Here is a 27,172-nt window from a genome sequence, read left to right as displayed (position 1 = left end):
TTCCAATTTGACATCTTCATCAGCAACTTCTATGTGTAGGGCACCTCTTTTTCATCCCGAGATAGATTTTTTCAGTTTTGTTTCACCACATGTAAGAAATAAATTCAACAAGCCTACTCGCTTGCTAAAAAATGTCTGCACATTTTCTTGGCGTATTCTCAAACGGGCTCACTCAGACATTTTAGTAGAGGGCAGGCAGGAAAAGTTGTGGAGAACGTCTGGAGCAACTGACTCAGACTTTGCGTTCTCACATACAGCCCCTCAGGGAAATATCTGTAATTCAGTTTTGAAAGCATCTTTAAAGTAAGAATCCCATAAAAGGCTGGAAGGAACATGCATGTAACACAACAAAAACAGAAAAAGGTCCCATTAAAGCTTGATGAAACCAGGAATGTAACTTATTCCATGTCTGATAAAGGGTCATGTTTTTCTCCTTGTTTCCCTCAAAACAAGGCTGTGACATTATCTGTGATGCACAGACAGTGACAGTCCAGATGACCCCACAGTAAGTGGAGGTTCACTCAGATAAGACCTGTGTTTAAAGCCACTGAGCCCTCCACTTTGTCTGCCTGACCTCTTGGGGGTCAAAGTTGAAATGGCCACAGTCAGAGGTCACAACCTGTGAAATTGCACTGCCTCATCAGGTAACTTTTCTTTTTGACCTGACAGAAAGCAGACATGCAACAAACGAGATTCTTGACGATACCAGCGCTCCATAATTGGCTTAATTGGCTATTTAGGAGACATGGATTTCTATCACTTCAACGTTGAAATGTTACTTTTTCATATCCTGATAAACTGACAATGATCCTGAAAAACTTCTTATTGCTGTTCTGAGTGGCAGCAGCAGTTCGTCTACAAGCATTATAACAGTGTAATGAGTCTGACGGCTACATTACTGACTGAGCTAAATCAAAGTGGAAATCAATCAAGGCAGTGTCTTCGAGGTTCCTGAGCAGAGTGGAGGCAGCCAGTCAGTCAGTGTGCTATCAGGAGCGTCTGCAGTCAGACAGCGAGTGCCGCCATCAGTCTCTAACAGCACTCCAGGAGGGTTAGGAGTTGGCAAACAGCCTAGACTGACGCACTGGTACAAGCCGATGTGGCGTTGGCCAACATCCCACTTTGTTGCAGTGCATCAGTGTTGACACCAAGGGAGGTGACGTCAAGTTGAAGTCGCTTGGGTCACAGAAGTTCAGCGGCACCGTCACATCTTTACCCTGAGTTTCTCCTCCTAATCAGAAAGTTTGCAGTCCGGTACGACACACACACACACACACAGACACACAAAGACACTAAACTCATGCAAACACAGACAGACAGCTTCTCATTGTAACCCAGGCTGTAATTTGATAAGCGGCTGTTGAAGGGAGACAGCAGCACGACTGTTATTTCCAAACATCACATGGGACGAACAGAGAGGAGCATTGTGGGTCCTGCTCCATAGCAGAGGTGTCAGGAGTGTTCCTGAACATCTAATACTCATATTGATAAAAAACACTTTAATCAGTGTTCCATACAGAATTAGATTCTACTTGTGGGAGTAGCTGATGAGGGGAAATGGTGGTAACACTTAAAATGTCCTTATATCTTCTTGTAAACGATTATAATATGTCTATATGTAGTTCAAGTGATGAATGCATATTAGGTCAGACATTTTATTGCACACACTAAAATCAAGAGCACCCACTCGTAAGTAAAATTAAAAAAATAAACGGAAAGTTTTTCATGATTAGTTAAATACCAGTAAAATTCTATATAAATGTGCTTCATATAAATCATGCAAAGCTTTTTTATATGGATGTGACAACAAGTGCCAGAAAAAAATCCCTGGAAACCTTAGACAGCATTTTTAAGTTGCTGGGTAAAAGCTGTTCCTGAAGGATAAAGTAGCCTCGACTTTGATACACATGTAACTGAAGACATTTTGGAAGGGTGAGGTTTTTTGTGTGTGTGTGTGCTGTATAAAAGAAGGAGAAGATCTTTGTGTGAAACTTGGCCTTAACACCCCAGGGGAAGAGGTCGGCCACTGCAAAGTCCACGTCTGGTTTACGACCTGGATCGCGTGTGACATGAGGAAGGGGACTGTACCTGTGTGTTCATGTGCAGGAGCAAATGCAAATGCATGCTTCTGTACAGTTAATGTGTGTTTTTTACGTGTGTGCAAGAGTCACCCTATCCAAAAAGTAACAGGAGGATGTCTCAGTTCAAAAGGAGCATCTTGACACCCCATCAAAAGGCAAAGCAAACCCAATACACCTTGGAGCTCCCTCTGTCTACATCTATCCGTGTCTCCCACTCTCTGTTAAAAGACGAGGCCTGGAGGGTCTGGAGAAAACATACAAAGCTTCAATCCGCACTTCTTAGACTCTTCCTTTGAAATGCTTATAGAGGCCTAAGCCGCTCCGCCAGTAGGAGCCAAGTATGACTCAGGGTGTGGTGTAAACCTTTCCTGCTAACCCTGCTCCACTCTGTATCCTAAAATATGAGGTAATGGGCCATTTGTTGCAGGTACATTCACAAATAAATGTTTGCTTTGTGTTAATATGTAAGTGTGTCTTCACGTGTATTTTCCAACCTTAAACTTGAAAGGGGCTGTCAGAGTAGAACAGAAGCTGTCAGGGGGTTGTAAGGTGACACCCATGATGACAGCAGTTGTCTGTGACTGACATACCAGAGAAAGACAGGGGGTAGGGGTCAACCCAAAATCTGTGTCCCCTCTAAGTCAGAGTTCAAAATCCTCCATGACAGTAAATGTCCAGGCCACTGAAGTGCCTGTGAGCAAGATATTCAATTATTTTGTGTTTGACCTGCTCAAGAGGAAGCAATTTTACCTTTGTGGGAATAAACAGAGTCTTAAAACAAACATTTTGTAATATATGTTTTGTCAAAGTCATGTGATCAATATCTGAATCTAAAGATGATCGTCAACACCGATTTATCATAGACAAGTGACATCCTTTCAGCAAATATAAATCCCCCCATTTTTATAGCATCAAATGACCAATCAAAACCGAACCTACCGGAAAACTAACACTTGAACAAACATCAGCGTGATAAGAACGATCTAAAACGACAGCAAGAATCTTTGGGGAAAATGTATTTTAAAAGTACTGCGGCTTTTTACTTTGGCTCATGTCTGGTGGCTTACATGGCGGAGGCAGCCACCATACAGTGACCTATACAGCAGCCAGCTACCAGTTTAACTTCACTTTTGGGGAGCTAGTCATCTTTATATACAGTTGAAGGTCTGCACTTGTACATTATAGTGCTCTGAGCTAAACGCTAACGGCAGTATGATAAGAGGCTCACAATGACAATGTCAACTTGTTGATATTTAGCAGGTGTGTTTGCCATATAAACCATCTTTTTGTTAGCATCTGACATTCCTATTCCTCTTTAGGGATACGTTGAGTACTAAATTTCATTAACAATACATCCAGAAGTTGTTCCGAAACTTGGCCCTGAAGTGGAGCACCAATCAACCGACAAACACTGTCATCACTTGTTCCAAACCACCAATGTTGGCTAAAAATTAACCGGACACAAAAATTGCCCTCAAACTAAAAATCTTGAGAACACGGTTTAATTTACCTGGTGAGGCGAGGTTGTACTCAATGCCCTGGAAGAAATACTGTCTATACAATCTATGTAATTAAAGGCTTTGAAAGTATGGTAATCTATCATGCTGCCAACCACTTCAGTAATAAATGTTAGAGGGAAAAGCAGAAACCACAGATCCATCTACACCACCTGTAACCTATACACAAAACCAAACGAATCAAAAGATAACATTTTGAGAATGTCGAGTGCTGTTTGACAGACAGTACGGCATAAAAGGGACAACAATTTGAGAGCTGGGCGGGTATCGACAAGTTCCCACACACAAGCTATTAACTGTCAAGATTACACCTGTCACCAACTCCTTCTCTGGTGATGGGGGAATGACTAAAACTGACACCTCTGAGAACACAATCTGGCATGAAGTCTTTCTGTGGAGTCCAAGATCAACATTCACAGAGGATCAGCGATCAAGCCCCAATCAAGGACTTCTTGAAGTAGGGCATTTACGGGAAGGTGTCAGTTTCCGGGAAAGTTGCTCTTAGAAAAGTTCTGTAACTCAAAAAGCTATTCTGGTCGGTTTTAACTAGGTGTTTATTAAGCCTCTGTCACACTGGAGAAAAAATACATTAACATCTAACCCCCATGTGGCTACAACTTATTTGTATACAGTCTATGGGCTACACACAGCATGGCACAACTTATGCTGTTCAGCCTCACTGAGAGTGGGCTTCACTTGGGGCTGCAAGAGCGAGCGCAGCACTGGAATAAGTTATAAAACACAGAGGCTTGAATACTGACAAAACCACAAGCGACCGAGAAGCAACAGATTCATGACAGGTGGCGGTTCACTCAGTCAGAACAAAAAGGCAATTCAGCTACTGACAATGTGAAAGTTAGTGGGATTGTCCTTATTTAAAAAACGTTCCATATATGGTGGAACTGGTGTTTGAACTATGTTTCTGCAAAAGGGAAACTGTTTATTTAGCTCTGGATTAAGCAATAGTACTTTGACGTTAAACAGATACTGGTTTGTTTTTGCCAGTGACCTCAATCCATTTAAGCCGTCTGACATTTCATTCTAATACCTGCATTGTCAGAGCCAATGCCAAGTCTTAATAGCTGAGAAGATCGCAGCCCAATGCATCACGCATAGAACTATCACACCGCAAGCAAGGATTTCTTTATTAGTAAGATATGAAGTTACAGGGCATGGCAGAAAAAGTGACAGGACAGAGGTGCTCGGGTACACCCTGAAGAGCAAAGTATACTAAAATAGGGTGGTGATGGAGATGAGTCAGTTTAGAAGACAATTAAACATTTTGGGAGATACTTATTACGATCCAATCTCAAAAATACCTCATGTTTTTTCTCTATGTCCTGGATGAGGAGCTTTTAGGACTGTTATGTGCCTAATTTGTGCTTTTCAAGAAGCAGCAAGCTAAATACAATGAGACAAGTGACCGTTGCTCCTCAGACAGGTAGTTCATCATCGTAGGGGCCCTAATGGTGACTATTTTGCTTCCCCTGGTCTTCGGTCTAGACTGAGGACCAGCCGGGATTCATCAAGGTAAAGTCTGGTTTCCACAAGTAAAAAGGTCAACGATGGAGCTAAAGGCCAAACCATTTATAAAGTAACCAGAGAAACTTAAAAATCCAACTCAAACTGATGTATGTTTGTTTCCATGGGCAACACATGTTTACAGTGCATCCGCATAAAATTTGACCTCATGGCATGCAACCTACACACGACTGGTATTTGAATGCTCAAGTCTAAATTTGTTAGTGCTGCTTTGACAGCAAGTAAATGTCATGTCACTCACATGTGGCACCAGAGCAGTTCGCCTGAGCCAGAGTTTGCATTAGGAGGACAAAACAATGGAGCAAAAGCCACAAGCAGATAAACAGGGATGTGTTTGGAATAAGTTAATATTCTGCAACAGCATCATAAGACATCCCTTTCAGTCCATCATGCAGGTTCCTACGGGCAACATAAACTACATCCCACAAAATCAGATATGAGCCAAAATTAGTAACTGAGCATGAGGCCCTGCGGCATGAACACTGGCCAACACACAAAAAAGAGGCTTCAGCTGTCTCCCTATCTCCCCCTTCCTTCTCTTCTTTTCCCTCTTCCCCCCTTACTGTCATACTCGCCGTTCACTCTAGCTACATACTGTATAGCTACACCCTCAGGGCCCACCAAACTCAACCTCCACTGCCACCACTTAACATTCCAGCAGCTGGTCATCGTGCATCATGACGCATGTAATGTCACACTCGTGAGCTGCCTGCGAGCCGCGATGCTTCCCCTGCCTCCACAGCGAGGGAGACAAAGACAAGTATTGTGTCGCCATCCGAGTGAGAGGGAATGAATTGGAACAAGAGGCTGACAGAGGTGTGTCAGGTTACAATCAAATACGACCCCTCCACCACCCAAAACCTGTTGGAGTTTGAGTGGTGAAATCACTGTCCTGCAGCATGTAAACGAGAGATAACCCTGGCCGTGTGACAGTGAGGGGAGAAACGGTGTGTGTGTCATCTGTGTGTATAACTGGATGAGGATCACAACACAGCACAGACATCCACACACACACTTACAAAATACAATTATACACTCAAATGTTTTAAAAAGAAATTGCAAAAATCCAAAGTATTATCACACACCACATGAAAAAACTAAGCCTCGTTCTCGTACCCCCACTTTTACCCCCCTTACCTTGCTGAGCCCGAGCCCAACGCATAGGTGTCTGCAAACAAACAACCTCTCTTTGAAATCCCCACAACAAACACACTTGCGTGATGGGAAGTTACCACACTTTGTAGCTCACTTTCCATCCAGCGACAGAACCCAGCGAAACGCTTAGAGAGATTTCCTGCTGGAAATAAAAACACTGATCTGGAGACAGCAGCGCATGGATTAAGTGTGTGGGAAGAAAAATGTTGCTTGTGGCAAGAAGGATTTACATGTTCAAAACTACCATGCTTTCCTGTGAATCAAAACCTTTGGACTTCAACACTTTTAAATCATATTTCACACAAATTAAAGGGAAGCATCTCTCTTGGGGGAGTTGTTGGGGGCACCCAACCCACAGTCCGAGTGTGGCTATAAATAATGCTTCTCACTCGCAGTGACGGCATTAGAAGACAGCCTTGGATCCTTAAACGTCCCTCGTCTCTTTACCCTGTAGTTGAGCTTTCAGACATCAGTGGAGTTGGAACAGTGACCGGTCCTGTGGTATTTACGCTTCAAACTAGACTACAGCCTGAAGGCAAACACACACACACACACACACACACACACACACACACACACACACACACACACACACACACACACACACACACACACACACACACACACACACACACACTCAAGCACAGTGTGGATGTACAAGATTAAGCATGAATGTGATTCCTTTCCCATTCATTGAGCACACAAATATGGAGACACCTGCAAGTGTTCTATAATAACTCTCCTTCCCTGCTTCCAACCCAGGAAACATCCCACGGTTCAACTGAGTCTTTGGTGCTAAAATATATAAAGTGCAAAAAACATTTAACATGTATTTTGTATGTTGAGCATTTGCAGAACACAAAATGCCTTAAAGGAACAGTCCGACTTGGAGAGAGTGCAGTGAGGAAATAAAGCTTGTGTCTTTACAAAACGTGACCAATTATCTTAGCTTAGCATGAAGACAGGGTAATGGGTAAAGACTTGATAGAGACATGAACAACACACAAAGCAGTAGGGACGGGCAACAGGTTCCTTCTTTAAAAATGTACAGAGAGGACTTGGAAGACAAATAGAAAAACAATGAGACTGAAGGTGAGAGGACAGAACTGTAAGATTTATGTAGTAGAAGGGAGGGAGGAGACGGAGGGGAATGAGGTGAGGGGCAAATTTTGTAACCAAACCGGAGTGTGTGATATCTTAGGAATGAACGGGATCTCCTGATATCAGTTACTGAGGGTGCCAAGCCCTGGAATGGCAGCATATCTCACACCGACACAGCAGCAAAACATATGAGCTGCTGTAGATACGGCTGAGACACACAGACCCCAACCAAGTAAACACACACACACACACACACACACACACACACACACACACACACACACACACACACACACACACACACACACACACACACACACACACACACACACACACCATGATTTAAGTTAGAGCACGGTTGAATCTGTCGCTGATTCAACTTTGGTCAGATTAGAGTCTTTTTTCTGTCAAAAGAAGAAAACTATGGAGAATATTATTTACACAATGTTGATTTTTGCGAGGTCAAAAATAGGTGAAGGTTTTGTACTATGAGAACATACATTAATTTTTCCATGCAATCCAAAACCAATATACAGACAAAAAGCCACATCGACAACATCTCTCCTTTGAACACACACCCTTTTACTACAACCACTTTCTCCATCGGCTCAAGTCTTGTTGAAAAGTAAAGGGTTATATCTTTGTAAAACCCCATGTCTTGCTTTGATCTCACACATGAGAGGTCAAACGGCATCACCATCTGTGTCTGCGCATCGCTGCCACGCCTGCGCTCCAGTGAGGAGTCACATTTCTCAAGTCAGAACATACAGCAAAAGATGGGAAAACTGGAATAGAAGGGCGCCAGGAAAGGGTTGGCCCCTTGACTCACACAGTGAGTCAAGGGGCCAACTTTGAAAGCAAAAGAACGCCAAGAAAAAGGGATGCAGAGAGAAGAGAGGAAGGATTCTTGCCGGATGAAATTAATGATTTCATACAGAGATCAACGCATCACAAGCAATAGTCTCCAGTGTAATTGAGCCTCATAAAGACGGAGTAATATACTTTTCTTTCCTTATAAATGACAAAGCTGTAGTTTTAACTGGCATGTTATCAAGTGGTCTTTCTGTGAAAGTTCAGCAGCAGATTGCATTTTATCTCAGCTGAGCTCAAGTTCTTTTGTCACAGTGGAAATCCAATTAAGAATAGTGAGAGAGGGAGTGGTGAGAGAAAGCACAGGAGGTGTGTATTGGGGGGACGGATGAGAAAAGAAATGTTAAAAAGCTTAGCTATGCTGCTCCTTGTGTTGGATTAAGAGCCAACGCAGAAGCAGCTGGAAGCAAAGCATCATGGGGGAAAAAGGGGGGTTGGGGGCGTTTCGAGGGTATAACTGCATGTAGCAGCACGCTGTCCCGCTCACCCAGGGTAAGGAAAGAGATCAGAGCCAGGGTGGAAAACATTATTTAGCATCAATCATTTCTAATCATTTAAGTAACAATCACAGCACAACTCCACCTATAGCCAGTTCAAGCAAGCTTTAACATTTGCAGTTTGAACTCGAAGGAAAAAACACACATCAGCCTAGAAAAAAAATCTCAAGTGCACATTAGGGGATGCCTTTTGCATATCAGGAAGCACAAAACTTCAAGAATGTGGCAGCTACATGTCTGACTAAGCTGGTAGCGGGGACATATTACACTGCTCGTAAATGCCTTCCCTGCCCTGAAAGACACATGCAACATCATCTGCTTTCAGACATGCACTGAGGGCCGAACATTTTCCTGAAATGATCTGGACGGTCTTCATGTGAGAGCTCAAATGTCCCATGTGAGAATACACCAGGAAAATGTCAAAAGTGAAAGAGTCGGTTTGTAGATGATCAAACAATCAAACAGATGTGAAATGGGAAAAATACAAAAATCGAACGATGAAAAATAGGTGCCACACACGGAGGACACTTACAAAGATGTCCGCTTGTACAGACAATGAGATTTGAGAGCTTTTGGCGATAAGGACCGGCACAGTAAACCAAAACTCTGTGCTTTGCGCAGCTGTGTTTACACGTCATGGCCCGCCTCCTGCATGCTCTACTCAGGCTCCCACCTTTGTCTGAATGTTTTGGAGATTTTTGCTGTTGTTGTGAAAGCAATGGACCAGGACAACATTCTGCTGCATTAATCATATGCAAAAGACAAACATGTGAATGTGACAACAGGAAAAAAGGCAGAATCACACTCAGAGGGAGATGGGTAATCACAGACGATCTCCATTCACATGCTTCTGTTCTCTACTCTGCACCTACTGACTAATGAGACACTCTCCTCTGTCACATGTAGCATGCTGCTTCTTTTAATACTTTTAGAAATCTACACTTTGACAGTGAACCCTTGTGCAGTGGCCATGAACTGCATCAACTCTGATTGGTTCCTTGGGATCAATTTAAATCTATGTCCAAATTTCCCCAAAGGTCAGAAGTCCCTTCAGGGCTGATTAAAATCAAGCCTTCTTTTTTATCGCCACTTTAGAAAATCTCTCTCTGGATTGCAGACTGCTAAATCTTATTTTTTTAAAAGGCCAGTCAAGTGCTGGTAAATTTGGGCCAAGCATTGTGGGCCTGACAGTCAGCTCTGGCTGTGAGGGAGGGATGAAGCTGCAGTGCACTGAAATGCTGCACCTCTCTGATTCAGTGACACTCAATGCCGTCAAAAGAAACTGACAGATACTCATCTTTTGGAAAACAGAGTGAAAACTCCAAAGGTTTTAAGTGAAATTTAACAAGCGCAGATAAGAGCTCTTACAGTGAGAACACATAGCCCTCAGGAATCAAACCACTGAGCTACAGTTCCACACACACATCCACACAAGCGGAGGGGGAGTGAGAACGAGGACAGACTCAACAGTGTTGTGGCTAGCAGAGTGTGTTAAGTGAGTGTATCTCAGGAGTTATCGGGGCATTCTTGTGTTTCAGGGTAGGGCTTGAGAAACATTCTCAGGCCTTTTGCTCGCCAGAATAAAAGCACCTGTGCAAGAAGTGCATCGGTTCAACCTTCATTGAAAGGATGTCAAGAAAAAAACGTGTCATTTTGCAGCAGATGGCGATTTCCGCACCTTTAGCTTGTTATGGGCCCTTTCCAAACAAGCCAAACTCTCACTTTAGTAGATAATTGGAGTTTTGTTCAGAGCAGAATAGGGTTTGTGGGAAAAGATGGAGCTAATTCCCGCTGGTCTCAAGAGCAGACATAATGAGCTGATAAAGATGATTTTGGCCAGCTGATCTTACAGGGGAAAAATGCAAGGACTGGTGAGTCTGCATCCGACTAAAGGTCTTCCTGGGTCCAAAAAGTTACCTGAACTCAACATACATTTCAAACAAAAGATTCAAACCTAAGGGTTCCAAGCACAGTTAGGACAAACAGATAGGGATAATAAGATTTGATCTGAAATGCAGTCAACCTAAAAAGACCCTAATAGAGAGAGCATCGTCAGCAGCATGATGGACTGTCAATTAACAAGCAGCTATGAACAAATGTTTATGTCATACCTTTAATTCTTTTGGTTCCACTCTACTTGAGGTATTGATCTGAGATCCATAAGTGTAAAACCAGACTCTAACCCAGATTGAGGATAATTTGGACCCAGCCCAACCTAAATATTATGAGAAACAAGCCTCTACATCAGATGGTGACAGAGAAAAGGTCAAAACAGACAACAAACACGCCATTAAACTGAATGCTCCACAAAAAATGTGGGCATCCAGGGAAGCCAGAGAGTGATTAAAAGTGAGACACAACCAGTCTTGTCTCTTAGTGCTTGTTAAGGGCGCTGTTAGCTCACCAATCCCCCCCACACACACACACACGCTTTCCTCTCCCAGGAGTACTAGGTTAAAAGGTCAAGACTTCAGCCGTAATGGTTACCTAACACTTGACATCAGAGTGCGCCACCAGGAAAGGGGGGGTCGGAGCTGTTATTCAATCTAAGTGTGCATTCGTTCAATTGTGCATAAGTACGTGCTTACTTGTATGCATGTGTATGTGTGTGGACATGGCTACAACTAATGATGTCCACTCCTCTTTGGGACTATCGTGAGGTCACTGTTGTCAGGGATACTTCAGGCACTGTCAACCGTTATTGACGAACATGAATGCAGAGGCGCTGAATGAGGGCCATAACTATTGTGGTCAGTAACTGCCTCTTCAGATGCTCCGCAGGTCGTCTTTAACAACTATGAGAGGCGTTTAGAAGAGGAGACTCTGTCTTTATTCCGAGACAAAGGGAAGCCACAAATACTTCAGCAAGAATCCTGTCAGAGGTAAAAGGAGAGACATCTGGTGAAAGCCTAACACGGCCTGATGCACCACCGTGTGTCGCATTAACTCGAACATTAAGACGAGCGAAGGAACAGCTGCATTATGCCCATCAATGTTTCTGTCACTAGCCCAGAGACACTGGGAGAGAATGTGATCAAAGAAAGATGTTCAAGTTGCCAAAAGTTTCCAAGAATGGGCATGGAAAAAAGATTATGCATGCAAAGTCATAAACAATATATATCCAGAGCCATAAAATGACCACAGGCTTGACTTTGTGCTGCGAATGTGAGTTTGCCGTGGTGCGGACATGTCCACAGCAGCTCATTTGTATTCTCACTTTATGTGCGATATGCTGGAATTTTCGAGCTCTGAGAGATGATCGGATGACACCGAGAGCAGGAGGGCTGCGTTGGGCCGTTTGCCCATTTTCTGCTTAATGTGCTTCGAGAGAGAGCAACCAATACAGACATAGGGAGAGACAAGAGAGAGAGAAAGACAGAAAGAAAGGTTGGGCAACCAGCTGTCAGTATGTGACAAGGTAGTTATTCTGTCAGGGTATTGGATTTACCCTGCCTGCCTCTGACTGCCTGATTAATGCCACTGTGCTTTCTTGTGTGTGTGTGTGTGTGTGTGTGTGTGTGTGTGTGTGTGTGTGTGTGTGTGTGTGTGTGTGTGTGTGTGTGTGTGTGTGTGTGTGTGTGTGTGTGTTGTGTGTGTGCAACTGGACTGTAGCTGTTAACTTGCCAATTTAGGTGTGAGAATTTCCAAGTGTTTGCGTTTGTCTAATCTTTAACTTAAAAGAACAAAGTCTGCTTCTGTTGTGGGGGAAGGAAAAGCAACTTAACAGAAATTCCTTGTGCATGACCTTGTAGCATGAACTCACACGCCTTCTGATTCAAACCACTTGATATAGAAACCTCATTTAACACTTCTCAAGTGTGAACAATTTGTAAAAAACTTTGTAAAGCAAGGAAAGCAACATTAGCGAAACATCTTGCCACAAGATGTTGATCCACACCCCTGCAGCGCACCTGCAAAATGCCGAAAAACTCCTGGCTCCTCAAAGAGTGCGACCAATACGGGCTCTCAGGGGGGTAAATCACGAGTGTGCATATGCTTGCACCATATGCATGTGTGAGTTCCTACTTGTGACAGAAACCCACATATCTGCAACAACAAAGCGGTTCAGTTATGAGGGCACCCTGCTAATAGCACTTTTTACTACCCCAACCAACCACTTGCACATAATTCATTTATCATCCGAATGGCATAAAAGCAGCACAACCGGATCCTGCAGAGAGCCTCCAGCAAACACTGACTGAACATACCGTCAACAGCACACAGCCAAAACCTGCCCTGTGTCTATTCAACAGAGAATTCTTCATCGACTCTGCAGTTAAATGATACACAACACGTGGTGACAAAAGAGACAATGAGTCACCACATGTGACTTGCCGTTTTAACCCGCTTAATCGATTTTTCTTTGCAGGTTCAGACACATGTAACTGACGTGAAAAGTTAGAATTTCCTCAGAGAAAAACACATAGCATGCACACAGGTTAACAGAAAAGAAAATTGAACTCTACCTGAAACAGAGATGGTCATGGGTGCTTCCAGGGGCCTGTCGTTGTCCAGATCCCTGCTCAGCCTCAGATCCCCGGTGTCCTCATTCAACAGCAGTAGACGTAGCTCATTTCCAGACTCAAACTTGTACCGTAGCTTATCCGATACATCCGGGTCATGGGCTGGTACTTTTCCTATTATTCCTGATGGAAAACTGTTAGACTTGTTGGTGACATAGTTGTTGAAAATAATCTCAAAGTTCTGCAGCACAGGCCGATTGTCATTCATGTCTACCAGGCGGATGTGAACAGTGGCCCTGCTCACTAGTGGTGCTGAGGTGGCCTGGACCACTATGACATATTCTGTTTTGATCTCATAATCCAAATCTGTGAGTGCAACGAGGTCACCGTTAAAAATGTCCAGTTGGAAAACTTCAGGGATATTTCCTTCTACGATCTGATACATGATCTGAGCATTGGTGCCCTCATCGGGATCTGCAGCAGTTATCCGGGCCACGACGGATCCGACCGGGCTGTTCTCCTCCACATCAATAAACAGCTCATCCTTCTCAAACACTGGGGCATTGTCATTTATGTCTTGCACTACAACATGAATGGAAACAGCTGCTTTTAGAGGTGGAACTCCCTTATCTACAGCAAAGGCCTTTAGATTATACACAGCAACGTTCTCCCGGTCCAGTTTGCGAGCTGTTCTGACGATACCAGAGTATGGCTCTATGAAAAAATCCCCCTCTCCATCATCGCCACCCTGAAATGTGTAGCTCAACCGGCCATTCGACCCAGAGTCTCTGTCTGAAGCAGAGATCTGGAGAACACTGGTGTAGACAGGTGCATCTTCAAATACAGACCCCTGGTACATATCTCTGACAAAATGAGGAGTATTATCATTAGCATCAAGGATGATAATCTCCACATATGTGGTGTCAGATTTCTGAGGGATGCCGTTGTCTCTAGCAATGATGGCTAACGTGTAGGAGGCCTGGTCTTCATAGTCAATCTCCATTTGTGTTGTGATGGCACCTGTATCCGGGTCAATTTTAAACTGAGGAACATTGTCTTCCATCACATAAGTGATGCGAGCATTTTCCCCCGTGTCCTCGTCCGTTGCACTGATTAGCACCACAGTGGAGCCCACTGGTTTTTCTTCACTGATCATCACCTGGTAGTTGGCACTTTGGAAGATAGGCCGATGTGTGTTGGCGTCCGTCACATTGATGAACACTTGAGCTGTGTCGTAGCGTGTTCCATCACTGGCGGTGACTGTCAGGACGTACTGGCGTTCCTGTTTGTAGTCCAAGGGGAGGGCTAAGGTGATGAGACCGCCACCGCTCTGGCTGGTGATGGCGAATCGGTTCCTGGTGTTGCCGCTGGAGATCTGATATGTGACAACGCTGTTCGCGTCTCTATCCACAGCTGTAACTGTCAACACGCTGGTCCCCACCACAGCGTCTTCATTGATTTTCAGCGAGTACATTTTCTCTGTAAACGTGGGCACGTTGTCATTCACATCAAGCACCGTGATGCTGACGCTGGCGGAGGAGGACATCTGAGGCATCCCCTGATCTCTTGCCTCCACGCCAAAGGTGTAGAAGTCGGTGGTCTCTCTGTCAAGTTCAACACTCACAGTGATCCAGCCTGTGCTGTTATTGATGGTGAATGGAAAACCAGGTGAGGTGTCAGTGAGCCGGTATTCCAATCGAGCGTTTTCTCCTGAATCACTATCAATGGCTTGAATGTGGATCACCGAGTAACCAATGGCCACATTTTCCAACACAGTAGCTTGGAAAGGTGTGCTCACAAACATGGGGGCGTTGTCATTCACATCCACCACCTGTACCACCACCATTCCTGTGCCATTTATCAGCGGAGGCCTCCCACCGTCCTGTGCCTTAATCCGCAAATTATACTCCCGAATTATCTCATAATCCAGAGGATTGATGACATCAATCACACCAGTGGGGGAGTGAATATAGAACTGTCCTTTAACATTCCCACTGATGATGCTGTAATGGACTTTGGCGTTGTTCCCCTCATCTTTGTCCGTAGCCTCCACCTGAATGACTTTTGTGTTGACTGCCACATTCTCTGGGACCTTTACCACATACCTCTTTTCACTGAACTGCGGGTAGTTGTCATTCTCATCCTCCACGGAAATGTTGACAGTGGCGGTTGCACTGCGGGGGCCTGGGTCTTTGCCCTGGTCATTGGCCTCCACAATCAGCTGGTACTGGGACCAGGTCTCTCTGTCAGGCCTTTCTCTGATCCTGACCAGGCCGTTGCGGGGGTCGATTTCAAAGACAGTGTTGACCCCTTCGCCGTTCACAATTTTATAAATCATGTTGGCGTTGGAGGGGGAGTCCCCATCAGTGGCTCGGATTGTCATCACTTCAAAACCCACTTCTACATTTTCCCGGATACTAACGCGGTACTCAGTTTGCTCAAACACCGGGTTGTGATCATTAGTGTCACTTACAGTGACATAGAGGAAAGAAGTGGCAGATCTTTTTGGAGTGCCACTGTCAGTCACTGTGACTTTGAACACATGGGTGTTTTTGACTTCTCTGTCTAAGGGCTGGACAGTTGTTATGCTCCCTGTCTGAGAATCAATATGGAAAAGGTCACTGGACCTGCTGTCAAAAAAGGCTTCCATGCTGTACTCCAGCCTCCCTGCCTCTCCATCATCCGGGTCAGTGGCCTTCAGGGTGATTACGCGCGTTCCCGCAGGCTCATTCTCGGGCACGGACACCTGATAGTTGGGGAGCTGGAACTGGGGAGACGTGTTTACCTGTCTCTTTCCCCTGCGGCTCACTCTGCCAGACTTTTCCTGGACAGTCTCTGACAAGGATCCATGCGGTTTGGGCACTTTAACGAGTGTCAGGCTCAGCTGCACGGAGAGTCTGCCGCCTGGGGAGCTGTGCAAGGCGCAGTGCAAGTTAACTTCTGGCTGTCCTCTGTGCCCAAGACACAAGTCCCTGGCCAAGAATAAATCCCCACGTCTGAACACTGCAACCGAGTCTCTCCCGACGCATTCAGTGTCCAAAAAAGCGATGTTGCGCGTAAAAGCAGGCAGATGTTCTGTTACATTCAACAGCACTTTACCTGCGGGTAAGCAGGAAGTTGAATCCACTTCATAAAGGTGTTTTATGAGGATGTCTGGCTTACCTGACGCTTTCCTTCTCTTGTATTTAATAAAACAGTCTCGGCCATGGACAAACACGTTGAACTGTGTCAAAACGACGTCCCCAGATGTTGAGGAACCTGTACTGAAATAAACAGGCGCAGGGTTCCTCAGTGTGTGCGCGCACTGAACTTCTCGGGACAGGCGGACGACCCCATCCTGCCTCCCCACTTGGAAAAGGCTCTGGGGGAATTTGTGGGATAAAGTCCTGTCAATTTTATAAGTCCATCCAGGTCCCAGCGACAGGTTTGCCAGGACGGTCCCGGGCTGTAAAGTCTCCGAAAGGCGCATCTCCAGACACCTCGCAAGCGGCACGTTGAGCAGGACACAAACCCACATCCAATACATCTGTGGCTCCATGCTCGTAAAGCTGCCAAAAAAACCCACACTAAACTTCACTGAAACACCTCCACAAGCGCATTAACTTTCCCGACACCGCGCTTTACTTTTATCCCTCATGGTGAAGTTTCAGCGTGGAAAAAGACGCACGGTATCCATAGTGCCTGCGTATCCAGGGCGCGCGGCGGCTGCGTTAACCAGCACTGAGTTTAAAATGAGTACAAAATGGCTCCGTGGATCTTCCACTCCTCCTCCTCCTCCTCCTCAGGAGCTTATTACCATAAACCTGCTGTGTTCCCCCTCTGGGACGCTTTCACGGGAGGGGTGGAGGGGTGTGTGTGTGGGGGGCCTGCTTCTTTATTCTTTTTCTCATGGAGATTTAGGGAAGTGGCCCAATGCGCACAAGTGCATTGTTATTACAATGGGCTTAGAGTTGGAGGGGAAAAAAATTCTAATGCCTCCCAAACTCTTTATTAAAAAGACTTCAAAATAAGACATATAAGTAGTTTAACAAGTCCAAAGCCTTCGAAAATTGTAAACTTATTTTCAGCCCCATGAATCACAACTGTCACACTGTCACACCTTCAACACATAACTATTTTCAGCAAAACATAGGACTGATACAATTTAATAAACTGAATTATTAGTGTGTTATTTCTTCTGTTATGTGTTGTAATGGGGAGATCTCATCATCATCATCATCACGCACGAACAGAAAAAGTTTGCTCAGAAAATCAACAGGGTTTCTTCTACTTGAGCTTAAACAGTTATAGTGGAAAGTATGAGATGACAATTTCTTCACTTTTTAGACATTTACTCTTTCTTTCTGTCTTTCTGTAATTTTGTTGTTACATTATTTTTGATATTACAGCATTGTTTGTTTTTTACTTCTTTAAATGGAGAAAAACTAAAGAAAAACTCTTATTTCATATAGTTATTAGAGTCGTTTGAGCCCCATTTGTTTTTCTCCACAAACACAAATACAGTGTTATGCTGAACAGAGGAAGTTTAAAAAAAGAGAGATCTCTTTCCGGGAAAATAGATGACACATTAAAGTCAAATGTTGCTTTGACCTGACTGTTTTTTGTTTAATGAAAATATGCAACATGTTGTTATGCAAATCCATGCATATTAGAGAATGACAGGTTCACCCTGGAGAATAACCTTGTATAATAGCGCCCCCTTGTGGATAACCTTCTAAGTACTAGATTATCTGAGGACAGACACTCACTGAGCACTTTATTGGAAACACTGTACTAATCACTGGGTTCAGCCTCCCTCACTCAAGTTCTTCATATTAACAAAAGGTCAGACACATTTCTTTGAGGTTCTGCTCCATGTTGACATGATGCATCCCATCATTTCTGCAGATTTGTCAGCTGCACACATCTGTTCCACCACAACTCAAAGGTTCTCTGTCAGATTCAGATCTGGTGAATGATGAGGCCTCTGAACTTGACCAGGTTGAGTCAACTTTTGCTTTGCGACAAGAAGAATTATTTTGCAGGGAGAGAATGGTAAACTGTGGCTATAAAGGGATGAAAGTGGTCAAGTAAAATGTAGCATTCGACTGATTCCTTTACCCACACGACTACACCACTAGCAGCAGCAGCCTGGAATCTTTACACCAGTTTGGGTCCATGGATTCATGCTGTTGACTCCAGATTCTGACTTTACCACCTGCAGCCTCAGCAGAAATACAGACCAGGCTTCTTTTCAGTCTACAACTGTCCAGTGTTGGTGAGTCTCTGTCACTGCAGCATCAGACACGGTCTTCTGCCTTATCTCTGCCTCCGCCACAAGGTTCGACATGTTGTGCTTTCTGCAATAATTTCTGCTCACCAAAGTTGACTGGATAACCACATGAATAAACAGAAGCACAGTTGTTCCTAATAAAATGCTCAGGGTTTTTGTTAAGTATTAAGGTCAACGAAAACAAGTAAACACAAACTTATTCGGTTTATTCACTTATTTACAGTTACGCCGATTGACAGCAACATCGCAACAGTAACTGAAAAGGCACTAGAATTATTTTTAGCAAGGAATCAATATGAATTATAAAACAGTTGAGTAATAACACTAAAATGTCATTATTTTTTTTCAATTATTTGACAAAACAGTCTCTAAACGTGGCAGACACATATTTAGTTTTTTTAAATTGTCATGTTTTGAGGAAAGTATTTCCGCTATATTCACCATCAATTGGCTTTTTACAGAATTTCACATCAGAGGAGAAAACACAAAAAAGGGTAAAGACAATTCGCAACAAAACAAAAAGAAAAACTGTCTCATTTTGTGACAGTGAATCAAAGAACTACGCAGAGTCACCGATTACTACTGATCACCGCTGTCAACATCAGATAATATGTCTGGATGCAGCTTTAAGTGTCATGACACATATTTTAAAAAATGCTGTGGAGGTCTGCAGTCGGCTCAGAGGCAGAATGAACATGAGTGACAGTGAGAAAAGAAGAGAGGGAGGTTTGAATCTGATTTCACATAAACAAAAATATTACAGTTGTTTTAATTTACAGATTAGTCTGATTCCACCAGACTGTGTCATCGTCATGTACAACATCTGTAAATCCACATGTCGCCTTGTTGGCTGACATCTAATCCCACCAGAATCACGAAGAGCTAAAAAAAAAGCTCCAAGTAGCAGCTTGAGTTTGTGGACTCTTTTCAATCAACAACAAAAATAAAATATGACTAATTCTTTAAAAAGATGATCTTGATTTTGAATTCTATTCTTTTTGGGGTGATTTCTTTTGAAAAACACATCTTATTTTAGCCCAAATAAACAAAAAAACACCTTGAATGTGGAAGATATATCTGAGCAGTGAGCAGATACAGACACAGAAATCAACTATTTTGTTCCTGTGTCTTCAACACTGCTGAGATGTCAAAGTTGAGCATTAAACAACACAATCAACTGTTCCCAGCCACTTAGGTTTGGCCTCCAGGGGGACATTTAAGGCCTGTTTTCATGAACAGTGTTGCTCTACCTAATGTGTCGGACAGACCACATCTGCAGCTATGAGGTCTTCTCAGCTGGGCGGTTCAGGGGTCGGCTCCTCCCTTTGCCGCGCCGCTGCCATCAACCTTTCTCGGCCCTGCTGGAGTGTGTATTCACTGGGCCCCAGCTGGGTGATCTTCCCACTGCCCAGACACTCGTCCCCTTTGTAGAGCACAGCAAACTGGGGAAGAAAGTCAAACACAAGGAAAAACTAAAATAATTTGCACATATAAAGCAAAGGAAATGTATGTATGTTTTTTTATATTTTGTTATTGTAACTGGTGTAACAGCATCACCGTGAGCGATTACACTGTATTCTGTAACTGGTGTGTGAGTCGTTACCTGTCCAGGTGTCAGAGCTCTGATTGGCTGGGAGAGTGAGATCCAGACGGAGCCGTTCATGTTCAGAGTCACCGTGCAGGGAACTGGAAAATATAGAAGTATTAAGTCACACAACAAGAAAATACTCAACTAAAATATTTGTCAGATATGTTCTTGAATACAATACTTGAGTTAATGTACTTAGTTACTCCGCACCACTGTCTACAGACGCTGACAACACAACACTCACTGAGCGGCATCTGGTGGATGAAGCGGAAGTGACAATCCATCATCTGGGTCTTGACAAGTTCAGGGGGCGGGTCCACTGTGAGCCAGTGGAAGCGGTCTGTCCGCACAGTGTCACGGAAAAGAGCTGGGTGATTTGTCGTCGGAGCCTGAACAACACAACGTACTCAGGATTAGGTAAATGTGTAGGGAGAGAAAAAACAATCACTAAAATGCATGTTGTGTTTGAAAATCAATGAAGAAATCAGCAGTGACAAAAGCACCTATTAACTCTAAATCTAGATCTGTAGATCTAGTCTGGTCTAAATGGAGGCTACAACAGAGGGAAAGAAAGATATTTCCACAATCTCACCACAAACACGTCTCCTGTTGTAATGTCTTTATCCACCACAAACAAAGCGTCTCTCTGCCCCCCTATCCTCGCCCTCTGGCCCAGCGTCAGAGTGAACCAGCCTGCGTGGACACAAACAATCAGGAAAACACCAAGTCACAGGACAGGATGGAGATTAAACACGAGAACACAGTGGATAGTATATAAACAGAAAACAGGGATTTTAGGTTTGTTTTAATTGGCCTAACATAAGATAGTAAAAGCCACACATACACAAGTCTTGATTTTAGCAGAGATGTTCACAACTTGAGAGTCTCTGAACTACAAACCTTTGTGTGTTCCCATTACTTTCCCATCTTCAATGGAGACAAAGTTCCCTGGTTTCGGCTCTAGATACTGAAAACAAAGTTTACATGTATGTTTAGAAATTATGGCTTCAAATAATTGATTAACAAACAGAGGCTCTGGTCCAAAGCAAAGGAAACACTGAAGGAAAAAACCCAGGGAAAATTGTGATGTGGAACAAATCGATGAATTTTAGTTTTCTCACCTCCAAAATAAAGTTTTCAAAGTTTCTCTCACCGATGAAGCAAATGCCCATGCTCTGACAAAAAGAAACACATTCAGATAAGTCACAAGATTCACTTATTTAGAATACAATGTGTTTCTAAAACATTTCCCCTGTATGCTGTTCTGATGATTAATTACATCATTTGTTGGTTGTGTACCTCTTTCTTCTTCAGAACGTGGTGAAACCCTGCTTCAGCAGCAATCTTTTTGACAAACTCCTTGGTGAGTCCAGCGAGCGGGAACATGGTTTGTCGCAAGGCATCCTGGGAGATCTGACTGAGGAAGAAGGTTTGGTCTTTGAGGAGATCTGCTCCTTTGTACAACCTCGCCGCTGAAAGGACAGAACACGGACCGTCAGTTGGAGGATCTGACCTTAAAGTCAGAAAACCATCACTGCTAAGTTTTAGCTGGACATCAGGAGCCACTTACGATTTCTGATCTCAAATCGATCTCTGAAGAGCGTGGTGGACGGAGCTATGTGCGTCTGCTGGAAGACATCTTCATCTTCCTGTGACGTCCTGGCATAGTGGCCTGTTGCCATGGCATCCGCACCTTAATCAATAGAAATTAAAAGTATTTGACACTGATTGGTAGGAAATCAATTGAAGAAAAGAAACAAGTCAAACTGTTGTTAAACAGCAGAGAATCAGTGTATGATCATTGTGATGACAACATACCCAGAGTGTTGATGGCATACTTGTGGAAATGGTTGAATTTGATGTGCTTGTTGCAAACTATGTCTGGGTTTGGTGTCCTGCCCTTCTCATACTCTTTCAACAGATAACTGCAAATGGAACAGGACAGATGTGACATGTATAAAAACAATAACAACAATAATAATAATAAAAGAGGGTGACTCAATATTACAGCATTGGCAAATTAGGGCTGTGCAATAAAACAATATGAATAATCATCACAATATAATTTACATCAATAGCACACTATAACAAAAGTCCAATAAAAATCAGTGTAAAACTTATGTATTGTACAAGCACATTGAGGAGCTATAACACATAACTGATCGACCTAAGATTTGTCAAATGTTTTGCTGTTTATGAAGTGTTTGTCATTAAAGAGATTTTAAAATCACAATCTTCACTCAGGAGCAAAAATGAGTCTCTAAAGTCTCCAGGAGAACTGCAGGCCAGCTGACAATTTTATATTTAAAATCAATGCTGAAGACTTTCCTGTTTGCCACGGCCGCTGTTATTTGAACTCTTATTTCTTATTCTGTTTATTTATTCTTGTATTTTGTATTAACCCTTTTCTTCTTAAAACCTTTTTTGTATCGTCTAGTGTCACACGAGACGATACAAAAAAGGTTACAACATTTGTAATTGCCTAAACTCAAAAGACCTGACCTGACATTCATTGTAATTATTGTGATGATTATCGATTGTTGTGACATATTTCACCTTGACATCTTAACTTTATGGAGCAGAAAAATGGCAAATACCTGAAAACTTCATGCCAGTACTCTTTGACATAGGACACCTGGTGGAAGGGGATGTCCAGGATGTGACACACTCTGTAGGCGTCCTCACAGTCCTTCTCTGTGGAACACACTCCTCTCTCATCCACAGGGTCCCAGTTCTTCATATAAACCCCTGTCACACTGAAGCCTTCACATGAGAGACAGCAGTCAGAAAATAGATCCACATCTGAAAGTCTTTGACTTTTTATGTTTTACTTCTTAATATTTGACATTAGCTTGTTATTTCTCTGTGTGTTGTTGTTGTTTCTCACCTCTTCTCTTGAGTAACAAAGCAGTGACAGAGCTGTCGACGCCGCCGGACATGGCGCACACGACGTGCCTCACCAAACCCATGTTTTCAAAGTAAAGTCATCATTAACACACTGTTGTTTCAGCTCAGGCAAGTTTACACAGTTTATACCATTGACACACAGAAGCCGCCATGTTTAGGGTCCGTTTGATTATAACCTCCGTCTGGAAACACCACTCAAACCGGAACCGTAGCGGTGACGGGGGCCGCAGATGTTGTAACACCGTAAACACCGCGGAGCTCTCGCTTGTTTTTCAGAGAAGAAGAAAAGTCCAAGGAAAACATAAGGTCGGCAAAAAACACTAAACACGTCAATTCAACGACTTTTTATGTGATTAACGCTTTGTCATTTAACGGACTTTGTTTTTTCTTCTTAATAAATGTAGAAGTGCTCAGGAATGTGTGGAACTGTTCACCTGACTATTTTTAACTAACTAAAATCCTTCAGACTAATTGTATATATTTTAACTATAAATACTATTATAGCTATTTTGTGCAGGGGATCAATGAGAGTTTCAGTGTTAAGTGAAATTCTTACGATAATATATGAATAATAGATACATAATATATAAAATACAGTGACTATTATGATGTTATAACCCATTAATATACTATATATAATAATATGGCTTATTAGGGCTTGGGATAGCTAATAAAACATTAATAACAATGATAATAATAATAAAAATAATAATAATAATAATGATTTGATTGATAAATAAAATGGTGGCCACACAATACAATGGTATTCCTGACGTTTGTGTTTCTGACACAGATGGCTGAGGTGTCGGCAGATGCCGTCACCTTGGATTTGCTGAGAGACGCCAGGGAGACGGTGCGGCGCAGTCCCCTGGGTGTCATCAACACTCCTATGATCCCCTGGTGCCAGACCACCCTGCCTCTCGACGTCGACTGCAACATTCACATCAAACTGGAAAACATGCAGAGAACCGGTGGGAAACACTCGGACTCTCACTCACAAATGTCTTCTTGCAGTCCTGAGCTGATGTAGTGACACTTGTGTCCGCATGTTTTTTGATTGACAGGGTCCTTTAAGATCAGAGGGGTGGCCAATCAGTTTGCCAGGAGACCAGAGGGCGGTCATTTTGTCACCATGTCTGCAGGGAACTATGGGAAATCGTTTGCATACGCTTCAAAACACTATGGGTCGAGGGGCAAGGTGGTGATGCCCGAAACTGCCCCAGTTTCCAGATCCATCCTCATACAGGTCAGAGGTCATCTGCTGACTGACAGACAGACAGACGCAGGATTTGACAACAGAGGTTAAACCTGAAGAATCACATATTAATTCTACTTTTAAACAAACCTAAATATAAATCACAAGATGTAATAGGTCAAGAAAGGGATTCAGATATTTACGTTATTTTATGTTTTATCAGCATGTGCTCGATTTCTCCCTTAAACCTTCAAAAATTATATTTGAAATAATTTAAAGAAGCAAGGTTTCATTTTATATTCATATGCTATGCTAACAGTGGAAAATAATACGTATCAAATGGAACCAATACAAGACCCACATAGCATTACAATTCCACCCTGCTTACATTTTACTTATGAGACCTCAATTTAAAACACTTCATACAGAAAACTGTATGGCTCTTTCTAACTACAGACGTGTTTCCACATCATAAGTTGTGGCACTATGAATACCAATTTTTAGATTGTGAGATTGTTTTTATTTTCTGGAGCATTCCTTCAGATAGGTTTGAACTCATTTGTTCTCGTCCTCAGAGCTTTGGGGTCGAGGTTGAGCGAGTTCCCACCTCCAGTCTGATGAACGTGGTGAACCGCTGCATTCAGGAGGACAACATGACGTTCCTGCACTCATATGATGACCTGGATCTGATAGCGGGACATGCCAGGTATACTCATTGTACTTCATACATTCATTCCACCAGGATTGAGGGTGAATTATTGAGCTGGTCTGACAATCGCTTAAAATGTAATGAATGTGCAGGGAGCGAGTCTAAAAGACTACAACAGAGGATGTTCTTTCTTAGGAAACTGAATCATTTTAGAGCAGACCGTCGCATCCTCCAGATGTACTACAAAGCTGTGCTGCAGTGCGTTCTGTCCTTCTGTCCTTCCCACTCTGCACCATTGGAAATATGCAACCTCAAGATCACGCCAAACTGCAGCACATGAAAGGCGAAGCAGATCCTCAATGATCCTAATCATTCTCTCCGGCTCAAATTCAGAGAGAGTAGTAGGTCAATTTGCAGAATTCTGCAGCAGAAAATTTCAACATCAAGGTACAGCAAATCATTTGTCCCTACAGCAATTAGACCACTAAATGAGAAATAGATGTGCACATGTTTTGGGATTCAGATTGTGAGCTTATTGTGTACACTGTAGTCTATTATCTGTTCTTGTGTGTGTGTGTTTTGTGTGTGTGTGTGTGCAGTCTGGGTATGGAGGTGCTGGAGGTGGTCTGTGAGCCTGATGTGGTGGTGGTGTGTTGCGGTGGTGGGGGGCTGCTGGCCGGTGTAGCTGCTGCCATCAAACTGTCAGGCTGTGAAAAGACCAGGATCTACGGTGTGGAACCAGAAGGAGGTAAAAACTCACTTACAGCTGTGTTCAAAGACTCATCCGTGACATCAGCAGTCACACACTTTGTTTTACATTGATTTTGAGTTTGTGTTTAAACTCAGCCTGCACCATGTACAAAAGCTTCATTGAGAAGAAACCAGTGGGGATGGACACCAAGAGCATCGCCTCAGGTCTTGCACCACCTTTTGCAGGTAAGAATAAGTCAACCTTTCGGTCAGGAATGTTGCAAATATTATTATGTTGCTGTGCTCTGCTACACGCGGCATCTATTGCACTTCATGTGTTTCTCCTCATGTGACTCACCTTGAGGTTTCTACAGTTTTCTTCCCCTGTTAATAGGTTTGTTTGGTAGTTTTTCTTTACTCTAGTCGAGGGTTAAGAACAGTGGATGTCACACCTTGTTAAGCCCTATGAGACAAATTGTAATTTGTGAACATGGGCTGTACAAATCAATCAGTTCATATTTTTTGATAGAAATGGTAAAATGGTCGTCAGAATGTAATATTCATTATTTGTGAAAGACGCAAGAACAAATTGTCTTATCATAATATTCTGCCAATATAAAATAGTAGTATTTTGTTCTTGGTGATTGAAAAACTGACTTTTTTCTTGAATGAATGTCACTGATCCTGAACTCTGGCTCCCAGGCAGGCTTCCATATGAGTTGTGCCAGCGCTTCGTGGAGGCGATCGTCCTGGTGAGCGATGAGGAGATACAGGCGGCGGTGCCCACCCTCTACAGGTCAGGACTGGTGGTGGAGCCGTCTGGCTCTGCTGCCTTCGCTGCCATCGTTAACAACAAGATCCCTGAGCTGGAGGGGAAGAACGTCGTTTGCATCCTCAGCGGAGGGAACATCGGAAAGGACGAGCTCGCGAACTTCCCAGATTGACAAGACGTCTGTCAGCTCTTCTTCATGTGACTGATCCTGACCAGTTTGAGCCAATGTTTTGCTGCTCAGAAGAAATCAAGGACTAATCGAATGATAAACTGAGTTTATGCTGCATCTCTTTGTTTGCATTTAAAGTGGCACTTTTCAAGTAAATCAATACACATTTAATTTCAATGAAAGGTTGGTTTTCTGAAATGTATGGAAATATAGTCTATTTTAATAAACAATCTCATGTCATTTTATTTTGACTATGTAAATATTTTATGTCCTCAGAAAAGCTGAGATTGAAAATCAAAGTTTGAAGAGAGCAAACTTTTAACGTATGAAAATACACACCCACGGCCGTGATGCTCTGATATTTTAACTTTTAAATTGTTCTTTGAACTTATCAAGGTGATTCAGAAGAACAAAGCTGTAGCAAATACACATCTGCCAAAAGCTGCATCCAGGACTGTGCTAATATTTGGCCCACAGCACTTTGATTGTTATGAGAGCAGCTTTTACATATTGTCCCTTTTAGTAAAAACTATCTCAGAGCAGACCGTCAGCGTCCCTGGAAAGTGTCAAAGAAACAAGAAGCTTTGAAATTTGATGTAGGAACTAATGATGCTAAATAATGGGCTGCAAATCCTCAAAACTTTCTTCCTTATGTCTTAGTGTCTAACTATGATGTAGCAATGATAAAATAAAAAGGAATCAAG

The 27,172-nt window shown here is 43.1% G+C and overlaps 3 protein-coding genes across 7 annotated transcripts in view; 1 reads left to right on the top strand and 2 right to left on the bottom strand.

The window, feature by feature from the left end:
* Window positions 1-16,981, bottom strand: part of celsr1a (cadherin EGF LAG seven-pass G-type receptor 1a) — a 90,189-nt gene extending 73,208 nt beyond the window's left edge. For all 4 annotated transcript variants that reach the window (XM_035147308.2, XM_035147307.2, XM_035147309.2 and 1 more), the window contains exon 1: window positions 13,230-16,981. In XM_035147308.2, the coding sequence (XP_035003199.2) occupies window positions 13,230-16,764 (3,535 nt within the window). In that variant the 5' untranslated portion in view covers window positions 16,765-16,981. The remainder of the gene's footprint in view (window positions 1-13,229) is intronic.
* A 1,708-nt stretch (window positions 16,982-18,689) lies between these two features.
* Window positions 18,690-23,167, bottom strand: trmu (tRNA 5-methylaminomethyl-2-thiouridylate methyltransferase). The gene is made up of 11 exons (XM_035147386.2): window positions 22,974-23,167; window positions 22,684-22,849; window positions 21,905-22,011; window positions 21,657-21,779; window positions 21,386-21,558; window positions 21,208-21,261; window positions 20,987-21,053; window positions 20,679-20,779; window positions 20,331-20,475; window positions 20,102-20,184; window positions 18,690-19,940 (listed from the first exon to the last, which is right to left on the bottom strand). Exons 1-11 carry the CDS (start codon window positions 23,053-23,055, stop codon window positions 19,791-19,793), a joined length of 1,251 nt encoding a protein of 416 aa, XP_035003277.1. The 5' UTR covers window positions 23,056-23,167; the 3' UTR covers window positions 18,690-19,790.
* Window positions 23,127-26,713, top strand: srr (serine racemase). 2 transcript variants are annotated; one of them, XM_035147387.2, is made up of 7 exons: window positions 23,127-23,299; window positions 23,787-23,964; window positions 24,058-24,239; window positions 24,764-24,894; window positions 25,437-25,585; window positions 25,684-25,773; window positions 26,230-26,713. In XM_035147387.2, the coding sequence occupies exons 1-7, from the start codon at window positions 23,144-23,146 to the stop codon at window positions 26,469-26,471; spliced, it is 1,128 nt and encodes a 375-aa protein (XP_035003278.1). In that variant the 5' UTR covers window positions 23,127-23,143; the 3' UTR covers window positions 26,472-26,713. The 2 variants fall into 2 exon arrangements, with proteins under 2 accessions (XP_035003278.1, XP_035003279.1); XM_035147388.2 differs by having other exon boundaries at window positions 23,253-23,321.
* Window positions 26,714-27,172: the final 459 nt, after the last annotated feature.

Source organism: Hippoglossus stenolepis, chromosome 22 (assembly GCF_022539355.2).
Source record: "Hippoglossus stenolepis isolate QCI-W04-F060 chromosome 22, HSTE1.2, whole genome shotgun sequence".
Classification (NCBI taxonomy): domain Eukaryota; kingdom Metazoa; phylum Chordata; class Actinopteri; order Pleuronectiformes; family Pleuronectidae; genus Hippoglossus; species Hippoglossus stenolepis.
Note: the sequence above shows the minus strand (reverse complement) of the source record. Positions and strands in the feature narration are given on the sequence as shown.